The sequence below is a fragment of the Camponotus vicinus genome, unplaced genomic scaffold (genome assembly GCF_025532165.1).
Source record: "Camponotus vicinus isolate PSW18456_S1 unplaced genomic scaffold, iyCamVici1.0 SCAF_1, whole genome shotgun sequence".
NCBI classification, from domain to species: domain Eukaryota; kingdom Metazoa; phylum Arthropoda; class Insecta; order Hymenoptera; family Formicidae; genus Camponotus; species Camponotus vicinus.
In genome coordinates, this window is record NW_028141945.1 from 23,998,905 (window position 1) to 24,023,520 (window position 24,616).

At 37.6% G+C, this 24,616-nt stretch overlaps 5 protein-coding genes across 9 annotated transcripts; 3 read left to right on the plus strand and 2 right to left on the minus strand.

The window, feature by feature from the left end:
- Positions 1-41: 41 nt before the first annotated feature.
- Positions 42-4,086, minus strand: LOC145959782 (uncharacterized). 2 transcript variants are annotated; one of them, XM_083078933.1, is made up of 9 exons: positions 3,690-4,078; positions 2,636-3,419; positions 2,058-2,438; positions 1,637-1,903; positions 1,267-1,561; positions 875-1,103; positions 527-788; positions 279-460; positions 42-189 (listed from the first exon to the last, which is right to left on the minus strand). In XM_083078933.1, the coding sequence occupies exons 1-9, from the start codon at positions 3,778-3,780 to the stop codon at positions 80-82; spliced, it is 2,601 nt and encodes an 866-aa protein (XP_082935059.1). In that variant the 5' UTR covers positions 3,781-4,078; the 3' UTR covers positions 42-79. The 2 variants fall into 2 exon arrangements, 1 of the variants encoding a protein (XP_082935059.1); XR_014435180.1 differs by lacking the exon at positions 42-189 and having other exon boundaries at positions 318-460; positions 527-705; positions 3,690-4,086.
- Positions 4,087-4,193: 107 nt separating this feature from the next.
- On the minus strand, positions 4,194-7,355 carry Ift52 (intraflagellar transport 52). Its single transcript, XM_083078934.1, has 6 exons — positions 6,786-7,355; positions 6,440-6,657; positions 6,231-6,339; positions 5,886-6,168; positions 5,522-5,770; positions 4,194-4,547 (listed from the first exon to the last, which is right to left on the minus strand). The coding sequence occupies exons 1-6, from the start codon at positions 6,914-6,916 to the stop codon at positions 4,269-4,271; spliced, it is 1,269 nt and encodes a 422-aa protein (XP_082935060.1). The 5' UTR covers positions 6,917-7,355; the 3' UTR covers positions 4,194-4,268.
- Positions 7,356-7,506: 151 nt separating this feature from the next.
- Positions 7,507-10,906, plus strand: LOC145959789 (serine/arginine-rich splicing factor 7). Of its 4 annotated transcripts, none has more exons than XR_014435183.1 (4): positions 7,507-7,726; positions 8,028-8,407; positions 9,058-9,695; positions 10,330-10,460. XR_014435183.1 is itself a non-coding variant. In XM_083078942.1 (4 exons), exons 1-3 carry the CDS (start codon positions 7,718-7,720, stop codon positions 10,547-10,549), a joined length of 609 nt encoding a protein of 202 aa, XP_082935068.1. In that variant the 5' UTR covers positions 7,511-7,717; the 3' UTR covers positions 10,550-10,553; positions 10,634-10,906. The 4 variants fall into 4 exon arrangements, 3 of the variants coding, with proteins under 3 accessions (XP_082935070.1, XP_082935068.1, XP_082935067.1); XM_083078942.1 differs by lacking the exon at positions 9,058-9,695 and adding an exon at positions 10,634-10,906 and having other exon boundaries at positions 7,511-7,726; positions 10,330-10,553; XM_083078941.1 differs by lacking the exon at positions 9,058-9,695 and adding an exon at positions 10,629-10,906 and having other exon boundaries at positions 7,513-7,726; positions 10,330-10,553.
- Positions 10,907-11,788: 882 nt separating this feature from the next.
- On the plus strand, positions 11,789-15,463 carry LOC145959790 (uncharacterized). The gene is made up of 3 exons (XM_083078945.1): positions 11,789-13,187; positions 13,681-14,021; positions 14,174-15,463. Exons 1-3 carry the CDS (start codon positions 12,313-12,315, stop codon positions 14,734-14,736), a joined length of 1,779 nt encoding a protein of 592 aa, XP_082935071.1. The 5' UTR covers positions 11,789-12,312; the 3' UTR covers positions 14,737-15,463.
- A 5,065-nt stretch (positions 15,464-20,528) lies between these two features.
- On the plus strand, positions 20,529-20,906 carry LOC145959950 (uncharacterized). Its single transcript, XM_083079189.1, has one exon. It carries the CDS (start codon positions 20,529-20,531, stop codon positions 20,904-20,906), a length of 378 nt encoding a protein of 125 aa, XP_082935315.1.
- The last annotated feature ends 3,710 nt before the right edge of the window (positions 20,907-24,616 follow it).

The window sequence follows — 24,616 nt, forward strand, 5'->3', positions numbered from 1 at the left end:
TTCATATCATATTAAATCACAATAAAATAATTTTTGCAACGTGATGTTCCAAGTTAATTTAATCTTGTACATATACAAATCAAGATTTATTTGATTTCATACGAGTTTTCCCTATTAGAGGATTTTTATATTTACAAGATTGAGCTAATTGTTCACGAAATTCAGTTTCTAGTTTCATATATGTTCCACCTGTTTCAATATGAGTGATTATTTATGTGATATTGATATTTTGCTTTTACTTAATTTTTAATATATAATTATGTACATGAGAAACATACCAATAGGTTGCTTAGTTTTATAACTGTGTTGCTTGTTATAAGATTTCGAAAGCAAGTTCTCTGTAACTGTTCTTTTTGTCAAAAGAACTATCATTTGCGCCGCAGCTCTTTCTTCAAAATCTCTTTGATTATCTTGATTATGTCTTATATTTAAATTACCGCTCCAACATCTACTGTTGTTCCTAAAAGACGATAAGATTACAAAGTGATTTTGCATTTTAAAAATACTATCAACACAAATCTCTTACTTTTGACTATGTTTCGCTTTATTCATTGGTTTTAATGCGCACAATGTATTGGATTCTTCGCTGTAATACGATTCATCATCTATACTGCTGTCCTCATATGCAGTCCCGCCGTCGTCTTCATCGTCCTCGTCCGTAATCGAAGAGGCTGGAGACGAAATATCGGTTGTAGTTGTGGAAATCTGTCGACGAAGTTTCTGTAAAGACTTTTGCGAATCTTGCGCTTGAAGCAATTTACGGAGCCCCGAACTTCCCCAAATCTTTCCTGTTTTTATAACAAAAATTTTTTCTCCATGTGCATTGTAATAATTTAATGAGACATGAATAGAGACTTTCTTGAAAATTATTTACCGAGCAGGCCAAGTTTTGGTCTCGGTGGCACGAGTTCTATGCCATTCCACCACATTATATCCTTGCATACTAATTTGCCTGGACGAAGAGACGGATCGCGTGTCACCAGTCGTGTAATCTTCTCCGGGAAAAAGAGTTGAGGCGGTTCGATAGTTATTACTTCTCTATTCGCTGTCAAGATATTTAAAACGTTTAATTCTTTCTCGCTCTTTATATCTGGTACATGGTCCTAAAACAAAATAAATATATAAAAGCATATAGAAATAAAAATCTTATATAAGCTACATTATTATATGTATATATATTACACGTTCCTATATATTTAATATAATACTTAATACAAAAGTAAATTCTCTTTAATTTATAATTACAAAAAATATGCTGATACTAACTTTGTACCTGCATCCACCTTGGCTGGATAAAGCTTCGAATCTGTAGGCACGTTGACTGCAGCACGGATATCTTCCCAGAGGAAAAGGCGTAGGCCTCTGTTGTTCGTTTACAAAAAATTGTGCAGATTCTGGATGATAACAGCACCAGTCAATCTGATGTATCGGAAAGTACACATTGCACTGCTGGCAGAACAAGAAATGGCAATCTCCCCACAATCTCCAATAAACTTTGCGCCAGGAGCGCAACTCTGATCGTAAGGTAATGATGTAATCATTTAATGTCCAAGTCAGATCTCTGTAAAATAATGAGATATTTTTCATCTTTCACGTGTAATAATATCGATGTAAACATTGTACATGTTGTGTATACCTCACATGTTTACTATGAACAGCTCCCTTGTTATCAATTTTCATTGCACTTGGAATGCAAGGCACAAAATCGGAAATCGATTGTATAACATTCTTGTTGCATTTCCCACATTTAAACAGCATAGCCAATGAACTATAATGACCCTTTTTATTATCTGGAATGGTTTCTACCAGTGACATAATTAATTTACAAAACAAACGACTTTGAATTTTATCTTTTTTGTCCTTTAACATTTCAACATCTTCATTTGTAAATAATTCAGCCAGTCTGTCAATAATCATAAGCCTCAATAAGCCAATATAAGATAATGGAAAAAAAATTTAACTATTTATTTTAGCTATTTATTATTGTTTGCTGTATAAATGTATATAATAAAAAGTATAATTAAAACTATGATGAGAGAACATAATGAAATACATGCCTTGTAAGAAGATTATCGTCTAGACACGATAAGATCGTCGACGTCTTCAAAATATCTGACATATTGTCATGGCAATATTGAAGACAATTTTCTAAAAGCGGCTCCATTTGTAGAAAACAAGCGGATACCATAATTGGAATGACATTACTCGCCTCTAGAACTGGCCATTCAGATTTTTTTATGATATCCTTTTTCACCCATCTCATCAGCCAGTCAAAGATAACAACATCACAATGTACCGATATGTCTATCTCATCAAGTTTCTGCCCTGCTGTGACATCAGCAAAATAACACATTTTTTGTATAAGAAGTTTTTGTGGACATCGAAAATTTTTTTTTATATTTTTATCTTCATCACATACATGAATTTCCACTTCGTTCCTAAGAAATACAAAATGATAAATAATGATAATTTTATCAGAATTTTATTGTTTAAATTTTTGACGTATAAGAATTAATCTAGCTTTATTTATTGAAGATATTTTTAACTTTGTAAGCAACAAAATATTTGTTATTGCACAGTGTATTTTTTTAATCAATTTTATATATATTTATTATATTGCTCTCAAAATACTTACTCTAATGATTTCTTGTTTATCTTATTTTTTTCCTTATCGCGTTCTTTATGAATTGAAACTGTTGCTTTATTCTCAGTCACATTACCCAATGAAGAATTTTTTTTAACATCTGCGACAACAGTAGATTTTTTAATAACAGGCTGTGATAGAGTGGATTTCGGTAGCATATATGGCAAAACAGAGTCCAATAATCCTTCATGTAAAATATCTCTTAGATTTTCCTTCATGACATTTGCTAAACCATGTTCATTCTCTTCTAATTGCTCCTTAAATTGTGAACCTCTCCTCTTCTCATTGAAAATTTGACAATTTTCTGACAGCTGATTTACCTCTTTGATATTATCTCCTGTTTCTAAACATTTATTAGAAACACTTTCTACACTGTTAGATTCTTGCGTAAAGTCATCCTTATTGCATGCCTCATAAATGGTATTACAGGAGACTACCGAAGATTGCGAGCTTATCGTACTATTTGATATACATGTATTTGTTTCTTTACTACTTGTTGTTTGTAATGACAACTCCTGTACAGAATCATTGTGTTTGTATTGTTGTTCTTGATTATTGAGATTACATTTATCATTAGTTACTTTATTATTTTCATGTATTAGATCTAAATTAATCTTTGTTAATTCTTGCCAATCAATTTCACTATTAGCACTCAATATCGTAGCCAAACCTTCACAACTATCATTAACTTGATATGCAGTTCTCATAAATTCGAAGAATGCTCCAATTGTTAATTTCGAGTGTTTTTCTTCTTGGAGATTTTGTAATCTTTCAGCTAAATTCAAAGTCTATTATTACTATCATTCATAATCTTTTGTATCATAATGACATAGTTTGACCCATTTTTGTGCGATTTAGTGTGCTGAGCTATGTAATCTGATACACGCAATTTAGTCTATTAACAGTTAGTTTAAAACATAGCAGCAGAAAAATTGTGCTAGTGACACTAGATGCAGAAATCATCAAAACACTTCAAAATAAAAGTACACCATAAAAGTATACCAAAATCTTAAGTTTAGCAGTCTACCAATGGATCTATATATACCTTCATTAGTTGTTAAAACACTTGATTTTAATATTGCATGTGCATTTAAAGCTACATTATTTGCTACATTTTTCATTTCATGTGACTCCATGATTCTCGTCTTAAGTAAAAGAATATTTGCAATTTAATCCTTGCACTTATAAAAAGGGATTATTCTCTCTTTCGATTATTTATCGAAATATTTCACACTGATTACATCGTATAACTTCGATGTACAATATATAATTGTTTATAAAAATTGTTGCAAGAATTTTATTGTAAAAAAGAATTACGAATTATTTAAATAAAATTGGAGCGGAAAATGTCACGCAAAAGTTATAACAGCATTTGTCATTGCTTGTCACGAATTGTCATCAGCTGATGATCAGCTGATAATTGTTATAGATTGAAGTGGTGCTAGATCTACAAAGAACAAATAATTTGATTCTAGCTTCCCGAGTAATGACGATAGATGACGCCAAATGAAAAAAAATGGAAAAGCGGGAAATTTAAATAAAACGTAACTTCCTCTAAACATGTTTTTAATAGAATGTCTTATAAAATCAGAGATAAATTCTAATATCTATCTGTACAAGGATTTCAATCGTGCGTCGCTTTGTAACTGCAAATTTTCTGAAAAATGAAATTCAATGCTTCTTTAGCGGTATAGGTGCGCGTATCGGAATTATTTATCCTTATTACAATACTTCCAAATTCTCTGATATAATGTTCTAGTTCCTTATCATTTGACAAATCTTTCGTCGCCATGTATTTGTTAGTGAGCTGCGACAGTTTCAAGAAATCAGAGCTGAATGCTTCATTTAAATCAAACAGTTCTAAAGCAGGCGGTGGTAATTCTTGAAAACTTGGAGGAAATACCTATAGGATCATCATTTAAAATTATACAGGGTGACCCATTTTAACTTAGGCAGCCAAATAACTCGAAAAATAAGCAAGATAGAGAAAAATGTTTTAGACAAAAGTTGTATGGTTTCGAGGGGGCCATAAGATGGTATCATTGGTTTGACCTTGAAGAGTCATTTGAAGGTCACGTGAAGGTCACTTCAATTTTTTTAAATGGAATACCCTATATATTTTTGTACATTCTTGTAGCTTATTTCGAGAGCTTTCCAAAACACTATAATTAAGTACCTTTCCGTTAAGTACTTTTTGAGTTATGATGCTTGAAATAATTTCTTAATTTTACATAAACCGTAAAATATCTTGTAAAATATTCATTTTTCGATTATCTTACCTTAATACTTTTATGTACAAAATAATGAGAGGAATCAATTGGTGTAAAGAAAACACATAGTTGTTTTTAAGAAAAAATATGGAATTGTTAATTGCAAATTACATATTTTTTCTTCGAAACAACTATGTGTTTTCTTTACACCAATTGATTCCTCTCATTATTTTGTACATAAAACTATTAAGGTAAGGTAATCGAAAAATGAATATTTTACAAGATATTTTACGGTTTATGTAAAATTAAGAAATTATTTCAAGCCTCATAACTCAAAAAGTACTTAACGAAAATGTACTTAATTATAGTGTTTTGGAAAGCTCTCGAGATGAGCTACAAGAATGTACAAAAATATATAGGATGTTCCATTTAAAAAAATTGAAGTGACCTTCACGTGACCTTCAAATGACTCTTCAAGGTCAAACCAATGATACCATCTTATGGCCCCCTCGAAACCATACAACTTTTGTCTAAAACATTTTTCTCTATCTTGCTTATTTTTCGAGTTATTTGGCTGCCTAAGTTAAAATGGGTCACCCTGTATACATAACAAATATATGTGTTAATATATTAGAAATAAAGATTAGGCACAAGATGCAATGCTCACTGAAGCTTGCGTGGGAGGTAAAGGTGCCTCAAAATGAGGTGGAATTAAAGTGAGCGGTTCATGTTTCACTCCCAAAGCTTCATATGATTTTATACATGCTGGTATCATGTTCAAATTTATGGAATAAAAATGCTGTTTAAATAACTTGGTGTACTCGCGAGGAATATCGATATTGTCCAAATCTTGTGTACAAACTTTTGGATTATCTGCCTGTTGTGTTAAATCTGGCACAAAGTTGTATTCCCAAAACTGCACATTCATAAAAGTACATTTTGTCAATTCCATTTTTTAAATTTTATAAACTCAAATATATAGAAAATCTTATTCTTTGAATTACATTACTTTATACAATTAATAAACTTACTTCTACATCGTCTGTGTGAAGATCCACTATCCCTGTGATATCCAATTCAAAAAAATCAAAAATCATTTCACGCAAAGCATCATTATTCTCTTTTTCTATATAGGTATCTGTTAGCATTCTGGATGAACCTAACACAACCAATTTGCCACCACTGGTTTTTACACAGTGATAGGCACAAATGGGTCTATTCATCGGAATAGCAATTGATCCACTGGACAAAGCAACAGCAGATGGTTGCACTACATTTAATGTTGCACCATAAGGATATAAAAATTTCATACCACTGAAACAATTATGTGTTAAGAAAGTTGTTAAAAAATATAAAATATTAAAAAATTGTCTTACATGCACTCATCATGATTCTTTAAAAATATAGATTTATTTGACAAGCCTTGACATATTAGAGATTCCTTGGGATGCATTGTTTGACTGTAACTCATGCGAGCTACACTATCTGGAAATAGAAAAATAAAAGATTGTAAATTTATATATATAAGGCTTGAATGTGAAATATTTTTTATCTCCCTCTCTTTTCTGTTGAATATTTTACATACCATTATTTACCATTATGCCAAATTCTTCTAACAAAAAATTGATATTTGTATTAGATTTGTTTTCACCACCTTCCCCAAGTGTGACAAGAACACTGCCACCAGAATTCAAAAAGGTTCTAATGGAATTCATTTCAAGCTCGGTAAATTTACCTAATGGTCCTGGTAATACTAAGATCTTGGCATTTGCCAATAATTCTTCCGATATCACTTCATTATTTCTGAAATATATTCATTTTTATAAGTATAAATTTTTCATTTTTAAAAATAAAAACATCTAGAATTCTGTGATATAATTCATATAATACATAAACAACTGAGATTTCTTTTTAACTTAATTTTTACTAACTCTACAAATTTCCACTTTGCTTTCAATTTTCGCTGAAGTACTTTGAATTCGTCGTTCAATTTTCTTTCATTTTTCGAGACGTCAAATACAACAATGTCGGTTTTATCGCCACTTCCAAAAATCGAGCTCATGATTAAATTATTATTATTATTATTATTAATCGATTTTTAATATAATTATTTATGCAACATAATACAGCATACAGTCGACATTACGTTATTACATTACATCACATTCGACAACTGTCAAAGTATGTATTGTCAAAATATTCCATTGCTATGACAACCGCATGGTTGCCATACATGTGATCAAACATAATTAGTTATGATCGATAATTATTAATAATCTAATTATTTATCACATTCTATCTATTTTTGTAGCAATAAAATAATTTCTGTAAAATTTTTTTATTAAAAAACATTCCGATAAATTCTCCATTTCTGATTGTTTCGCGTTATTCGCGCCTCGTTATGATAATACGATATGTAATAAAAAATGTCGATAATGTTGGAGTTCTTCAATTTCACTTGGTGATCACGAAATTTTTCGTGTCGTCAGTATTTTATCGATAACCAAGATGTCGTTAATGTGGTATTCTTTAAAGAAAAAAAAAAAGAAAATTACTCATATCACTTCATATATGATCGTAACAAAGTTCTTTTCTCTGATTGGTCCAAATAGAAGCTCACGTAGCGAAGTATCGCTTGGCATTGGTGGACATCATCGTAAATATCGTGTGGTGGAAACGCTATTGAAAAATTGCTTCTATGAAAAGCGGTTTCTCTAATCAATTCGTAATTTGTTTCTCGAATCGATATGGTGCATATGAGAAGCCATCACGCTGATCACTGAACTACGTATTTTTCAATAAATACGGCACCATTTCAGCCCATGGTTCTTTATATTTACGAGTAATCTTCGAAACGAGCAAAATGAGCAAGGTATACAAAAGAATGTGAAGGAATTATGTTTCGACAATTTAATGTGTTTAATTAACGTTATTGCTTTATTTACGCGAGTAGCTGTTCTATTTATAATTAAATATTTCTTATCAAAAAAGTTTAATACGAAATATTTACATGTACATTTTTTTCCCCCTTTTACCCCCTTTGAAATATACAGAGAGATATGACAAATATAATAGAGATGAGAAAATTATATGATTGTGTAATTTTATCCATCTTACTTATCAGTATTTCATTTGTGATTTTTTTTATTCTAATTTTATATGTATGTATTTAGATGTCACGTTATCCCTCGGATGGCAAAGTCTATGTGGGAGATTTGGGAAGTAGCGCTAGTAAGCAAGAATTGGAGGATGCATTTTCCTATTACGGATCCCTACAAAATGTCTGGGTTGCTAGAAACCCTCCTGGATTTGCCTTTGTCGAATTTGAGGATCCTAGAGATGCAGAGGATGCAGTGAGAGGACTGGATGGTCGTACTTTATGTGGAAGACGCGTTCGTGTAGAACTGTCAAATGGAAAGAAATTGAGAGATAGAGGCTCCTTTAGGAGAGGCAGTGGAAGACCTTTTCATCCGGAAGATAAATGTTATGAATGTGGTGAAAGGGGTCATTACGCTAGAGATTGTCATCGTCATAGGAGTTCTCGCAGACGAAGGTAAGTCTCCTAAAAATTTCTTATTGAATAGAATTAACAATTATTTCATATACTTTCATATTTTTATATATATAACAATACAGTTCTTAAAAAGCTTGTATATATTATTAAACTTATGTTTAAAAGATTGTACATTGAATTGTGTACATTTTGTATGTAAGTTTTTGCCTTTGTTATGTATTACGGGGACTTAACTTGCAGGATGAAAGGAGATTATAAAATAATGATAGAAAGATATAGATTTATATCTTGTTATATTATATAGGTTCAAACTTACAATTGTTTCAAAAATATTTCATATTAATCATTTGTTGCATTTAGATTAAGTTTTTAATGTGTATTTTATTAATTATTTGATATTTAATAGTTAGGAGAAGTGCAAAAATACAGCTATTTTTAATATTATATTATATATCTTCAATGTGATGGTCTATATAGCTGCACATAAGATATATTTGATCAACTGATTGTGTAGTATTGTATTTATTGTTTAAATTTTACAGTTGTGCAAAAAGATTGCATAGGTTGCCTTATTTGTCCAATAGCGATAAGTCATTCAGATGATCAATGATTAAGAGAAAAAAATAATTCCTACAAACATAAAAAACTGGTTGTAAGGCGGCAAACGTAATACTACCCGTTATTTATAGGAGTTGCGGCTGAGCATGCGGCACACGCATGAGAAACGTGTGTTGCTGCCCGACATTGTCGCGCGAGATTCGCCTTGGGTTCACGTGTTCGTGACACACACATCGCGCGTCGTAGTTACAGCGTAGAGCACCCCACCTACTTTGGGTTTCCTTCTGCACATCTCTGCGAGCGAGAAAGCGCGACAAAATCATGAGGGGCCGGACACGTGTGGCGGCTACTAGTTCTGCGCACCACTACGATACCGATCCACTGACCACTGACCATCACTGATGTAGATCGAGAGTTTATGCACGTCGGCGTTCTTCGTTCAGCTATCTGTGATTTCTGCCTAGTTGTTGTCGTCATCGTCGTCATCGTCGTTGTCGTCGTCGTCATCGTCTTCGTCGTCGTCGTCGTCGTTGTCATCGTCGTCGTCCTCGTAATGATACCTAATGACCGCTGAGAGATAAACTTTCAGCGTTTCCATCTCTAGCCACTCTTCATCTCCGTTCATCTCCGAACCTATCGTGATTTCATCTGCATAAAAGCGCTCGTCTACTCTCCCTTCCCAGCGTAGCCATCGCGTGCACGCGATCCACGATTATCTGCTATAAGTACAGCCCGGGGAACAGGATGATACATAAGCAGAACCAGTCAAGTATATAGTCTATACATGGATTAATGTATACGGTGACGCAGAGTGAATTTTGAATGAGCGTAATGAAGAAAATCCGTATTACATTATTATGCATAAGCTTGCACCAGTCTTAAAGTTAGTTGCATATATTGAAATAGTTGGGTAGAAAGTTATCCAACAGAAATTGCGCAGAAGTTATATCGATACATTTTTAAAGACTAGAGTGAGACTGAGTAAGACTGACAATTTTTATATATTAGAGCTCGGATAATTTTACTATTTAATTTATTATACATACACTAACATGCATCCTCCATTAAAAAAGAAACTTGTATAATATCGAGACATTGCATCTTTATACAAAAATTTGTTAGACTTATAAATAAATATGCATATGCATGTATGTGTCTATATACATATTAAAGGTTTAACAGGAGCAGATTTTACCATATTGGCGAAATCGGAATGCGCGCAATAATTTTGGAAATAGTACGCGCTAAAAGTAAAAATCTAAGTTCTCGAGTTCTAAAAAACAGTAGTGAAATTATCATATCTCATGTTTCATGCTAGTGTTTCGTAACAGTAGGATATAGGCAAAAATATACGCACGTGATGATTATATTAAAACATTTATTCATTGTACTTTTTACTTTAGGTGTTCCCGCTCGCGATCAAGATCACGATCGCGCTCGCGCTCACGTTCCCGCTCGAGATCCCGTAGTAATCGTTCGCGTTCGCGCTCATCACGGCGCAGCCGATCCCGCAGCAAAAGCGATAGTGCCAGAGATAAGTATCGCAACAAGAAACGCAAATCTGTTTCCAAAGATCGAACCAAGTCAAAATCTCGATCGGGCTCTAGATCGCGAAGCAGATAAATGAGTGAGTATCGCAAATATCGTTTGTTATCGTAAGATTAATTGATAATATGAATGATAATGTGTTTTTTTGTTTTAGCATAGATATGATTTAAAGTCGACGCACCTTCGGCGGACCCTCCTTTTGACTTCATCTGCAATGGAAGAATGCGATATTTCCTTAATCTATCATTTAGCGAATGCAGACTGCCACCTCTTTTCAGAATGTGGATAAATGACTGAAATATTATTTTGTACACAAGAAAGACATACATATTACTATATTGTTACTATTACGGTTCTCTTCGCTCTGTGTTTTCATCGTTCTTAAGTTTCATGTAAACCAATATTCAATAAAGGGGTAACTTTTCAACCATGCACGCGCTTGTACATTGGATACTTTGATTATACATTCAATCGACATCTCCCAAGTTTTCACACAAAACAAGTACATGTATAGTTTACGCTCTTCCTTTTTCTACCCCCTAGGTTCACATGTACATCTGCGTGTCTGATCGCGATTACGACTCGACGTCGCCGAGTTTTCTTCTCTCTTGAAATTTTTTGTATCATCATTACTCGACAGAAGGCAGAGCGAGTTAATAGGCGTAGCATCAACTATGGCTATAATTTTATTTGTGAGCGCATCATATTACGTTTTGAAGAAATTGCGTTAATGAATAATTGATAAAAAAGATAATATAATAGAAAGATAATATGATATTGTATAAGATAGTATAAATATAATTATATTTTCTTATATTAAAAATATATTATTTTTATGTTTCTAGGCTTATATTGTCGAATGCTATTGTCATATATATATATGTATAGAAAAAGAGAGAGAGAGAAACTCTATATACTGAATGTTATATTTAAAAATAATAATGAAAAAGGAGAGATATATGGTAGTGCAATGAAAAAAATTAAACTTTTTATATTTTATTAAGTATATTTTATCTTTCAATATAAAAAATTTTGATAATTTTACATACATACATACATACATACGTACGTACGTACGTATGTATGTATGTATGTATGTAAAATTATTATTATTAAAATTTTATATATATATATATATATATATAAAATAATTGAAATATATATATATAAAATTTTATATATATATAATATATATAATTTTATATATATATATATATATATATATATATATATATATATAAAATAATTGAAATATAATTGACTTATTTAATTAATATTATTTTCAGTTTTGGAAAAGTGCAATTCACACAATTATTCTATACGACCGCAGAAATATGAAGACTCGACGATACGACATTCACCGGCGTGGCCGGCCTAAATTCCAACGGTTCGGCACCTATGGCTTTGCCAGAGGAGGATTAAAAAGTCGATGAAGTGGGGCAAGCAACGAATGAAGGCGCTACACTGAATACGAAACACTAACGCAGTGCGGTGAGGAAGCAAAGGGAGTCAAAAGAAAAAGAAGAGAAGGAGGAGGAAGAAGGGATGAAGTCGGTGCAGGCATCGATGGGGCCGCTTGCTCTTTAGCGAAGCGTCAGTAAAGCGCCGGTAACGTTTGCCTCGGTTCTATTCGATCGTGTTCTCTTGATCTCGCTGTACTCTTCTGTAGAACAGGATTTTCCTGTATGCGACGAATGTGCGTTGCATCGCGTAGCGTAATTTAACTTTGTTCTGCGAAAGCGAAGTATTTCGCAGGCTAATTACATCCATTCGCCGTATTGTTCTACGTCAAGCCAATTGCACGAGCGCGAATAATCGAGATCAATTAAGCGAATGCGATGACTTCCGCGTATGAAGCGACCACGGAACGCGAACAGCAGCAGAAGGCGACGACTCCGCGCGCTTCCACGAAAGCTCACTTTGATGGTCGAGAGTTAGATAACCCGGACAATCCTATCACCGATATGGAGGATACCTCATTGTCACGAGAAGCTAATCTTGCAACAGATAGTTCTTCCGAGCAACTCGCCACGGAAGTCAACGTTTTGCCCGGTGAATCATTTCAAGAGGATCTAAGCACGCTCGATGAAAATGCGCGAAAAACGGAGGAGAATGCATGCAAAGAAGAGGATAAAAAGGAAAAAAGTGTCGATGTTTCGCGAATGAATAGATCCAAAAGGAACGAGGAGTTGAGGATCAATGAGAAGCATAAGGAGAATTCGGTTTTAAATTTATCAGCGAATAATAACGTAGCGTCGGAAAACGCATTCACGTGTCACGCGAAAGAAGACGAACACACCAAGGACGACAAAATCGAGGACCAAGAGAGATCCAAGGATCAGGATCAACGAAATCGGAGCATAGTGGAAATTGGAGTACAAGAACGACATATGATATGCGACAGCAATACTCATGCCAGAGATAAGTCACGAGATTTCACAGCGGGAGATATACGAGCTTGTTACGAGAAAGTGGCGGAACTTGGTCTGGATATGAAGGCCGAGGTGCAGAACGAGGGGACCGAAAGGGAGATTATTATCGGCCGCCAGGACAGCGATTCGTTCTACGATGCCGTGCGATCGGGAGATGTTAAGCGCGTCTCGGCGTTGATCGCCAGCGGCTGCGTGCAAAACCAGGACGAACCGGATTGGAACGTGTCGGGTGATCCACCCTTATTGATGGCGGCGACGAATCATTGTTTGCCTGTGCTCAGGTAGATACTTCAGTTTTGTTTTCGAAAAAGAATTATCGCCACCTTTACGATCGACTCGCTTAAGATTATTGTACTATTTTACGTAACTGTCTTCTTCTCGAAGTTTGCACCAATTTAGAAACTTTGAGTCATTCACGAGTCATTGCATTCTTTCTCTCAAATATATTCAATATAGCTATTAATAGATTCATAAATCTCTAACTATTAATAAATTCTTAATCCAGATATATTACTACTTATTTAAATTCAAAATTAATCCAATTATTATTACACTATTTTATTTTCGTAATTTAATGTAATGTATTGTAATTATACTTTATATTCTTTTTTTATATAGTACCAAAATGTTTTATTATATATAATTAATATTAATAGTAAAACTATTATAATTAATAATAGTAATAGAATACATGACTAATGTATAAAATATATATGACTAATTGCATATGACTAATGAATATTATATCTTTTTTTATCGTTGAATATATTATAGGACGTTGTTGACGAGCGGATGCGACCCAACTGTGCGTTCTCCGCGTGGTGAAACGGCACTTCATAGAGTGATTCTGAACGGCAGACCAGGCAACGTGTTGAAATTCGTGAAGGATCTTTTAGAACACGGCTGTCCGCCGAGCGTCAAAGAAGCCGGCGGTGGATCGACCGCGTTGCACATGCTCTCCCGTCAGCTGGCACACACACCGCTAAAGTCTCATTATCACGATTTCGACGCCGCCTTGAAGACGCTGGAATTGCTGGCGAATGCCGGACCCGTCAACGCCAAGGATCATCAGGGCCGAAGCGCCCTACACATCTTAGCATCGTCCACCGTTTTCGGTACGATTAAAATAATATTGTTATTATTGTTACTAATAATGTTTACATAAAATTTATTCTTCGTTCATAGCTCCATGAGTGTACTTGTTCTCTACGTTTGTATTTTTCCTACATAATTTGCAAGATTTTGAATGATATACGATTTTGCCCAGATAACAATTGCAAGACGGACATCGAATCGGTGATCGGGACGCTCCTGACTGCTGGGGCTGATACCTCGCTGAAGAATGACCGCGGCGAGACAGCGTTGCACGAGAGTCTGGAGTGCGGGGCATTGAATACCGCGACGTTCTTGATGCCGCTCACGCTGACAGGCATCGCGTCGCGTTATGGCGAGACCCCGTTGCATATAGCCGCTCGGAAGAATCACATCGACGTGGTGATGTGGCTGCTGGATCATGGTGAAGATCCGGGGACACAAGACGCCGGCGGTAACACGCCGTTGCATCTCGCGTCGGCGAGGGGATTTCATCAGACAGTGTCGCTGTTGGTCACCTCACCCCTGGCTCAATTGGAAAGGGTCAACGTTGACGGTCTGACAGCGCTGCAGGTTGCCGCCGAGAGCGGATTTTTCGACGCTGTCAAGGTGCTGCTCAAGGCCGGCGCCGATCCCAGTCAAACTTTACGCTATTGCGCGACGATCCTGCGCCGCCATCCCGACATTTCTCTGCTCATCGATTACGAATTGACCAGACGTCGACAGCTCGCCGCCTGATCACGCGTCATTCTATGATTCTTGCCTCTGGTATTCAGTAATTGCTTAAAATTACTAAATAGAGGTTACTATATATAAAATTGTCACACACTTGTTATTGCTCAATGTTGCGATATATATCGCGTATTAATTATATCGAAATTTATATCGAAATTCTACGTGCAATCGTAAGCATAATATAAAATCTTGTTGCCATATAAATCTCAATTATGGAAAGTGCAACTGATTTTGAAAAGACTGCGATATATAAGAGATTTACAATATTTTATTTAGAATATATAAGATAGCGGAATGTATTATGTGCAGATTTACATTTTCATATTATCGTAATTTTTCCTCATCATTATTATTGCATTTAATATTTCAATTACGTTTACTTGTTGTCATCGCCGAATTATTTGAAGAGGGATTAATAAAATGAGATAGTTTTTATAATATTAGTGTATATTTTATAAATCCATACAATCTGTAAAATAAAGCGCGAAAATGAATAAATCGGGAGCATGTCTGTGTATGTACAGCTATATAAGTGTATAAACGGATTTTATATAAACCATTTCCCTCAAAGTATCATATGATGTCTGGAAGGCTGTGTTAGAGTTATAACATAAATATTATATAATAATCTCTCTCGTACATAATGTACATATAATGTATAATTCACTATACCTTGCTACATTAAAACGTCAAGAAGACACTGTATAAAAATAAATACGTCTTCCTTCTATTTCATATAGGCTTCTTCCTATTACATGCACATAGGATAGAATAGATAGAAACGAACATACAAATTCTTTTTCGATACACATCTATTACAAAACATGTCTCACATCTGACATTTTAATTTACGTATATTTTGCACTGTCGATCTTAAACTTCTACGTATGATGCTCAAAAAAAGAAGAAAAAAGTTCATGAAAAAAAAAATTTGCCAACGATCGTACAAAATATTAATTCGCGTAATATATGCACATATATTTAACAAATTAAAATATTAAAAACATTTTAACAAAAACATTCTGAATATATTTTAACAAATACATTATAAATTTGTAACATTTAAAGGGAGCTGGAAAATATATGCTAGGTGCATATATACATATATACCTAATACTGTCGCACCACAAATGTTGAGACACATTGCCAATTTTTCGTAGCTGCTACTGATAAGAAGTTTTTTTCATCGTTACATATAATTAATACGCGCGTTATTATAACATATACAATTATCACATACGTCTATACACACACACCCTTCGATAGAAATTCAATTCGATGTATTTGTCTATAATACAGCTGTTATATTGCATATTCAAGATTGACACTATCATTATTATCGGCCATGTCCATTTTGAGAACGTTCGCATGTAGCATAAGAAATCCTAAACCTTACAAATATATGTATATGTATGTATGTATGTATGTGTATTATACATTCATGGTTTAGGATTTATATGTGTGTGTGTATGTGTCCATGCTGCATGTGATCTTCAAATTTTGAACATCATTATAAAACAGTTTATATTTTTTTGGCACATTCTACTTGCATATTCACAAATAATCCACATTGTACTCTATAAAAATGCTTGATATACACATTTATCCCTTTTCAATAACACTTCTTTTCATTTGTTAAAATTATTCTTAAATAATTCTCGAATTTCCAAAAATCGTTCATCTTATTAAATTAGCAATTATAATGCTATATAATAATCTGGCACAAGGAAAACTTATGGACTGCATCAAAATTCATGACTCCATGAATGGATCTAAGATTATGGTAATAAAAGAGCTCGATTATACATTCTGTATATCATCTAATATATCTTAAACCATACATTCTTAAAGACAGATTCTTTGGATAAATAATTTTTTGTATATTTTTTAAATATAAACGTATACATTAATGATATTTTAATATATTATGTATTTGAGCATAATTTTGTTAGAATTATAGGCCATGCTCGAAATGTTGCAGCATATATTTATAAAAATTAAAATGCATGAATTAATGCACTTAATAATTTAGAAAAAAAAAAATGTATTTTACAGCTGAGGCCTTTGCACTAGGTTTGTTGTATTTGTAATACTACAAAAAGAACAAAAATCCTGTATATATCAAACATTGCACAATATTACTCATCGTATGTTTCCTACATTAACATTAATTGTCCTAACTCTCACTTCAAAGAGAGAGAGAATGTATGCATATATTATATAAATTATATTACATATATAGAGAATTCTCTAGTGACACTACATTATAATATTTGTTAGAGATAAGCATTATTTACATGAGTATCTCATCATGTAATATTTTAATATTTCATTTTCATATTCTGAAAATTACTTACAGTCAGAAAATATCTTCCTAATCAAGATACGACATCACAATAGTTTCAGAGTTACAAAAATGTTGATAAAAAAATTGAGATATTTGTCAAATTTGAAATTTTGTAATCTCAACATTTTTTGCCCATCTCTAACATTTATTATAATAACTATTATTAGGATTAACTATATAGGCCCGATTTCTTTTTGCTCTCTACTAAAATGAAGAATTTCATATAATAATATATTTAATACATATATTACTTTGATACATTTATATCCAACAGAATTTTTTTTATTCTATCAATGATATTTCTAAAATGTCTTTATGTAAGGCAAATTTATTTATTTTTTGTATAATTATTGAATATTAAAGCCAGAGAGATCTCATATTAACTTATTCACTACCAATTTTTAATCAGTTTAGAAATTTGTTTAGAGCCTGCAAAAAATATCCTATTTACAAAATTTCTTATCGTGAAAAGTCATAAAATCGATCGTTTTTAATATTATTGCTTGAAATCGTTTATTCTTCATTGCGTTAAAAAGTATTTAAAAATGTATATTAATGAAAAATGTATTTTTCACAGTTGTTTGTAAAATACTCTTTCTGGATTTACTAATGTTTCCCTCTACATATCATTTAATTCAGTCTTTTATCGATTAATTTAGTTAAAAATATTCATTCATATTTTTTGAAAGTATTCACGGTATTGAAAAATTTTAATTACACACACACGCACACACATACGCACATAAAATATCTCTCTCGACGGTGCGCCACCTTGTCGTGGTGGGAGAGCTCCCACTCCTTTAGGAGTGGGTCTAAGAGCGCACTATTGCACGTATGTGTGGGTGATGGATGTATGAGCGTGGAACAGGGATGTGTGGATATTTCCCGGAGACTAACCAAGGGGGGAGTAGTAGCCCCTGACCGGGGGGAATGCGTGAAGTCAGTACCTGGGCCTCTGACCTAGTAATATGGGAGACCGTAAGCCCACAACAGTGGCAAAGTTCCCGTGAACGGTCATGCATACTAGTGGGAAGACCGCTCCGCGTTCCCGGTGGGGGATATACCCTGGCACCTTCTAGCCTGGGGTCGAGGGGAGCGACCGTTCGGATCGGCACGCTCCCCTTCCCTGGGGTGAGGTTAAACCTTTAGCATCAGTGTGGACCCGGCCCTCTCCGGGAACCCTTTTTCTGTAGAGTCATTGGAAGGGATAGGCCTGGCCAGCCGAAAGCAGCCTCTCTGTTTCCCTTCCCGTAACTAGGGCACTTAATCACTGGGGAAGGAGCTCCACCGCGGTGGGGCTGCCATGATGGCCGAACCGGTTCTTTTGCAGATACTACCATGGAAGAAATTTACACACACATTAAAACGGAGTGACTTCACCACCGGTGAAGGGAGTTGGAGGACGTGTCTTCGACCCGAAGGCAACCACGTACCTAGATGTCCCAGGTATTAAGAAGACCAGGGCCACCAAGGACATACCACAGGCGGTGGTAAACAAGGTGGTGGAGGTGGTGCGGGGCAACGAGGAGGAGGCTATCTTCCGTAGGAGTAGCCTGATTCTTCGGTCCCCCACGAATATAGCCAGGCCCCAAAGGCAGGAGATGGCGGATGGGCACCCGGGCGTCCCGAGGGCGGGCGGCCTCCCGGACGTCGGGAGCCTGCAGCCGACGATCCGCTTAGACAGGATAGAGGGGCCACCTGAGGACCAAATCAGGGGTAGACGGGCGTCCACACCGCGTCCACACCCTGGGTGTGACGGCGGACTCCGTCATTTTTGTGGAGGAGCCCACCTTGATCCGCGAGGAGGAGGAGTCGAGCGAGGCGTCCTCGACCGTCTTTGCCCCCTCCAAAGCCGTCAAGAGGGTTAGGGGCGCCTCGTCCGACTCGGCCCCCATTACGGAGGACGAGGGATCCGTGACGGCAACCGAAGGGAGGCAGAGGAAGAGGAAACCGGGCAGGCCCAGGACTACCAACATCATAGATGAGATCCGGGAGAAACAGAGGGCGGAGAGTAAGAAGCAGGAGCAGGAGGAATGGGAGGAGAGAAGGATGGCGGATCCCAACCTCGCAATCCCCCGGCTGCGAACCTACTGAGCATCGACGAGTTGGTGGAGGAGTTGGAAAACTAGCCAACTCCGGACATCACATCGGAGGTGATGCAGGTAGTTCGCATAATTGAAAAGGTGGCCACAACATCCAGGAACCTTAAGGGCACGTATATCAGAGCCCTAAGGATGACGGCCCTTAAAGTGCACGCGGGGGTAAACCTCCTTGCGCATAGGACTCAAGAGGGAAGTTGTGGAGTAACGGAGGAGGTCACGGCAGTACTGAGGAGAAAGATAAGAGGTCTGCAGTTAGACAAGGAGCGAATGGAGGAGCTGGAGCAGGCGTCCCTCTCCAGAAGAGAAGCCGAGAAAACGCAGAGGGAGAACGAGGAGCTGAGGAGGAAGGTGAGGAGACTGGAGGAAGAGCTCCAGGACGTGAAGGAGAGGTGCATTGGAGAAATGGATGGGGGGGACGGGCGGGTGACGGGGGAGGATGGAACATCCCCCGCCGCCCGCGCGTTCCCTCTCCCCCTTGCAGGTGTCACCGTCCCCGCCTGCGGTGATGGGGGGACGCGGGCGTGCCCCGCCAAGTGCGGAGGCCAGCCCGCTCCCCCCTCCTTTGGGGGGGGGGCGGCGAGTGGCTTCGACCCGAGTTATTCCCTCCTCCAACAAATGGAGGGGATCATAAACCGGATCGTCGGAGAGGTGGTGGGGAGGCTCAGCGTCCGGGGGTCGTGAGGATCTTTGGTCCCCCCGCTGACCCCCGTCGCTGATCCTCCCGCCGCCATAGGATTTGACGCTCTCCCGGCGCCCGAGGCCGCCATGCCGGGGACCTCGGACGCTGGGAGGGCGCCGGAGAAGAAGAAGAAAAAGAAGAAGAAAAAGAAGAAGGAAGCGGCAACTACCCTTGCTCCTCCAGTGGATGGGACAGCGGGGAACAAACAGGTGCAACCGCAAGAGGAGGGTGAGAAGGAGAGGTACCCGGAGAGGAGGACCGATGAAACAACATGTGGCGGCGAAACCGGATATACCCGGAGAGGACCCGACAAGGATGGAGGTAGAGGTGGAGGTGCAGCAGCAACAGCCGCCGCAGGACCCACCCAAGAAGCAGAGGACTCCGAGGGAGAGACCCGTGAGGAGGAACACGATGGAGGAGCAGAAGGCGCGGGATGGATAAGAGTAAGCCCCATACCATTTTACAGGCCAACCTCAACCACGCCCGCCGCGCGCAGGATTTATTCTTGCACACGTTGGCGGAGCGTGGTTGTGGGTTGGGAGTAGTGTCGGAGCCGTACGTGGTCCCCCCTGGGCACCCAGCCTGGTTTGCGGGCGGGGGCCCGGGGAGGGCCGCGCCGCACGTGGCCATCGTGCGGGGGGGCGACAGCGAGTCGCCCTCCTGCAGGATGGGGGCTAGCGGCGTCTGTTTCACGGCGGTGAGGTGGGGGACTACCTGCGTTGTGGGGATGTATACCCCCCCGTCGCTAAGCCTGGCCGAATTCGAGGCCGCGCTCGGAGAAGTAGAGGGGGTAGTGAGGAGTAGCCTCCCCGGGCCGGTCCTTGTGATGGGTGACTTTAACGCCAAATCGGCGGTTTGGGGTTGCCCGTTCGGGGACCGGCGCGGGGAGACACTGTTGGATTGGGCGGGGTCATTGGGACTGACTCTGTTCAACGAAGGGACTGTGGCCACATGGCGTGAGGCCGCAGGGGGAGTCCATCATCGATCTGACGTGGGCCTCCCCTGCGGCCTTGCGCATGGTGGTTGGCTGGAGGGTGGCCGCTGAGCTCGAGACCCTGTCTGATCACAAGTATATCGAGCTCGGACTGGCCGCCCGCCGGCCGCTCACTGGGACGATGGTAGAGGAGGAGCACAGGTGGTCCCTCGCGAGGCTTAATCCGGACCTCCTGATGGCCTCGGTGCACGCCTCGCTATGGGTATGGGTATGGGGGTAGAAGGTCCTGGGAAGGATTGGACGTGGAGGAATTGGCGCTGAGGTTTCGCAAGGCTCTTTGGGGAGCCTGCGATGCCTCGATGCCAAGGGTGAAAAGGGGATGCGGGAGAAGGTCGGCGTACTGGTGGACCGAGGAAATCGCGAAACTCCGCGAGGCCTCGGTCCAGGCCAGACGCCGACTCCAACGGCATCTGAGGCGGAAGAACAGGGACGAGGCGGGCATCGAGCGGGCGCGGGGGGAATACCGTGAGGATCGGTGCTCCCTCGGCACGGCCATTGGAAGGTCCAAGGCCACAGTATATACAGTAGCGCAACTCTCCCGATTTTGTGTAGCATAAAATGGAATGCGCATGCGCGAAGTCAGCGAGTATACTAGTACTGCCATCTGTACTTTCCTCTCATTCTCTCCTTTGGTTTTCATTCTCTTTCTAACACATTATAATATGTAATATAAATTAAATTCAATAAAACTTGAATATATGTACATAAAGAAATTGTGAAAAATATAATACAAAATATATAATGCAAATATATATAAAAAATAGTATATATGACATGATGTGAATATTAATTAACCATTTTATGTCATATATAACTGATAGCAGAAAAGATATATACTCATAATACTCATATATAATTTATAATATATTTACATATTAATACTTATATATATAATTTTTAATATATTTATATATTAATTGTACATACGTATATTCTATATATATATTCAAAAACTTAAAATTAAAAAAAAAACATTTAGATTAAGACTACAATCACTTAAATTTTATTATATAAAATATATATATTTATGAGCAAAATGAATAAAAAAACAAGAAATATATATTTGTTAATAATATATATTTATTTATAAACAGTTGTATTTCGTTAAAAATATTTCACAAACAGAAATAATCTTGAAACTAAACTTTTTCTCTCTCAAATCAATCATCTGACCATACCTCAGCTACTCGATCCACCTCAGCATGAATCAGAAAGAGAAAATGAGAGAGTAGAAGAATAGAAACAAGAAAGTGTTTTACATTCAATTAAAATACAAATGTGAAATACGTTATAACATATGTATATGTCATATAAACGTTTGATGTTTATATGATGTAAACATCAAACGTTTATATGACATATACAGGGCGATCCTGAAAAACGTTATGTCTTTAAAATGACGTATTCCTGACACCATTCTAAGACAATTTTTCCTTTACCAAAATTTGATTTGAAGCGTAGTTTTTGTATTATGAGCAAAAATAGTTAGTAAATCACGCGTCGGGTACAGAAGGCAGGCAGGAGCGGCGCGGCGTGCCGCGAGCGCGGGCGCAGCTGACCGCCCGACGGGTAATTATCACCGCATGAGTCGCTAACTATTTTATCTTATAACATAAAATTATGCTTTAAATAAAATTTTGGTAAAGAAGAAAATGTCTTAGAATTACGTCAGAAATACGTGTTCCTTAAAATAACGTTATTTTAATAATGAAAAGTTGTTCCGGATCGCCGGCCGTCCGACGTTGCAATCAGCTGATTGCTACACGCGATGTGTGTATGGCGGAGTGTGTGCGTAAGAGAGAGAGAGAGAGAGAGAGAGAGAGAAAGAGAGAGAGAGGGAGGGTAGGAGGGACAGACATTCATACACACGCACGCACTTTTTTTCTCGCTCTCTTTCTCTCTTTTACGCAACACTCATACACTCTCTCATTCAGTCTCTCACTCACACTCTCGGTCACTCACTCACTCACTCACCTGCTTACTCACTTGCTCACTCACCTTGTAGCAGCGTAGCGAATCTTCATGCTATGTATTGTTGTTATCTGCTGCACGGTTATGATTGCTAGAGATGCGCGACACATCGAAATTTTTTCGATTATTAGTCTCACACTTGATTGACACAATACAGATTACACGATAACGAGTTTACTGTTTATTCACTCACTATTGATTTATCGATATCAAAAATTACTTTCAAAGAAACGCGAATGCAAACAGCACATGACTCGACGCGAAGCGACGGACCGCGGAGACTGCGCGACCACAAGAATTATGTTGCCAGAAACGCGACACGCGACATCTAACAAACGACTTGCGCGTGGCGCGTGATTGACGCGAGATAAGACGAATGTAATTAAAATTACATTATTCTTGCGATTGACTTAAATCTTCGCATCGTGAATGCAATAATTTCGAAAACGTAATAACGTACAACACATGCTTTTTAAAATAATAATTATTTATTATAATTAGAAATAGTTATTATTTATAATAAATAATGAATTTTTTAAGTATGTTATTATACGTTTCATGTTTTTTACCGCATTCGCAATGCGAAGGTTTTAGCCGATCGTTCGTCTTATCTCGCGTCAATCACGCGCCACGCGCAAGTCGTTTGTTAGATGTCGCGTTTCTGGCAACATAACTCTTGTGGTCGCGCAGTCTCCGCGGTCCGTCGCTTCGCGTCGAGTCATGTGCTGTTTGCATTCGCGTTTCTTTGAAAGTAATTTTTGATATCGATAAATCAATAGTGAGTGAATAAACAGTAAACTCGTTATCGTGTAATCTGTATTGTGTCAATCAAGTGTGAGACTAATAATCGAAAAAATTTCGATGTGTCGCGCATCTCTAGCAATCATAACCGTGCAGCAGATAACAACAATACATAGCATGAAGATTCGCTACGCTGCTACAAGGTGAGTGAGCAAGTGAGTAAGCAGGTGAGTGAGTGAGTGAGTGACCGAGAGAGTGTGAGTGAGAGACTGAATGAGAGAGTGTATGAGTGTTGCGTAAAAGAGAGAAAGAGAGCGAGAAAAAAAGTGCATGCGTGTGTATGAATGTCTGTCCCTCCTACCCTCCCTCTCTCTCTCTCTCTCTCTCTCTCTTACGCACACACTCCGCCATACACACATCGCGTGTAGCAATCAGCTGATTGCAACGTCGGACGGCCGGCGATCCGGAACAACTTTTCATTATTAAAATAACGTTATTTTAAGGAACACGTATTTCTGACGTAATTCTAAGACATTTTCTTCTTTACCAAAATTTTATTTAAAGCATAATTTTATGTTATAAGATAAAATAGTTAGCGACTCATGCGGTGATAATCACCCGTCGGGCGGTCAGCTGCGCCCGCGCTCGCGGCACGCCGCGCCGCTCCTGCCTGCCTTCTGTACCCGACGCGTGATTTACTAACTATTTTTGCTCATAATACAAAAACTACGCTTCAAATCAAATTTTGGTAAAGGAAAAATTGTCTTAGAATGGTGTCAGGAATACGTCATTTTAAAGACATAACGTTTTTCAGGATCGCCCTGTATGTTATAACATATTTCACATTTGTATTTTAATTGAATGTAAAACACTTTCTTGTTTCTATTCTTCTACTCTCTCATTTTCTCTTTCTGATTCATGCTGAGGTGGATCGAGTAGCTGAGGTATGGTCAGATGATTGATTTGAGAGAGAAAAAGTTTAGTTTCAAGATTATTTCTGTTTGTGAAATATTTTTAACGAAATACAACTGTTTATAAATAAATATATA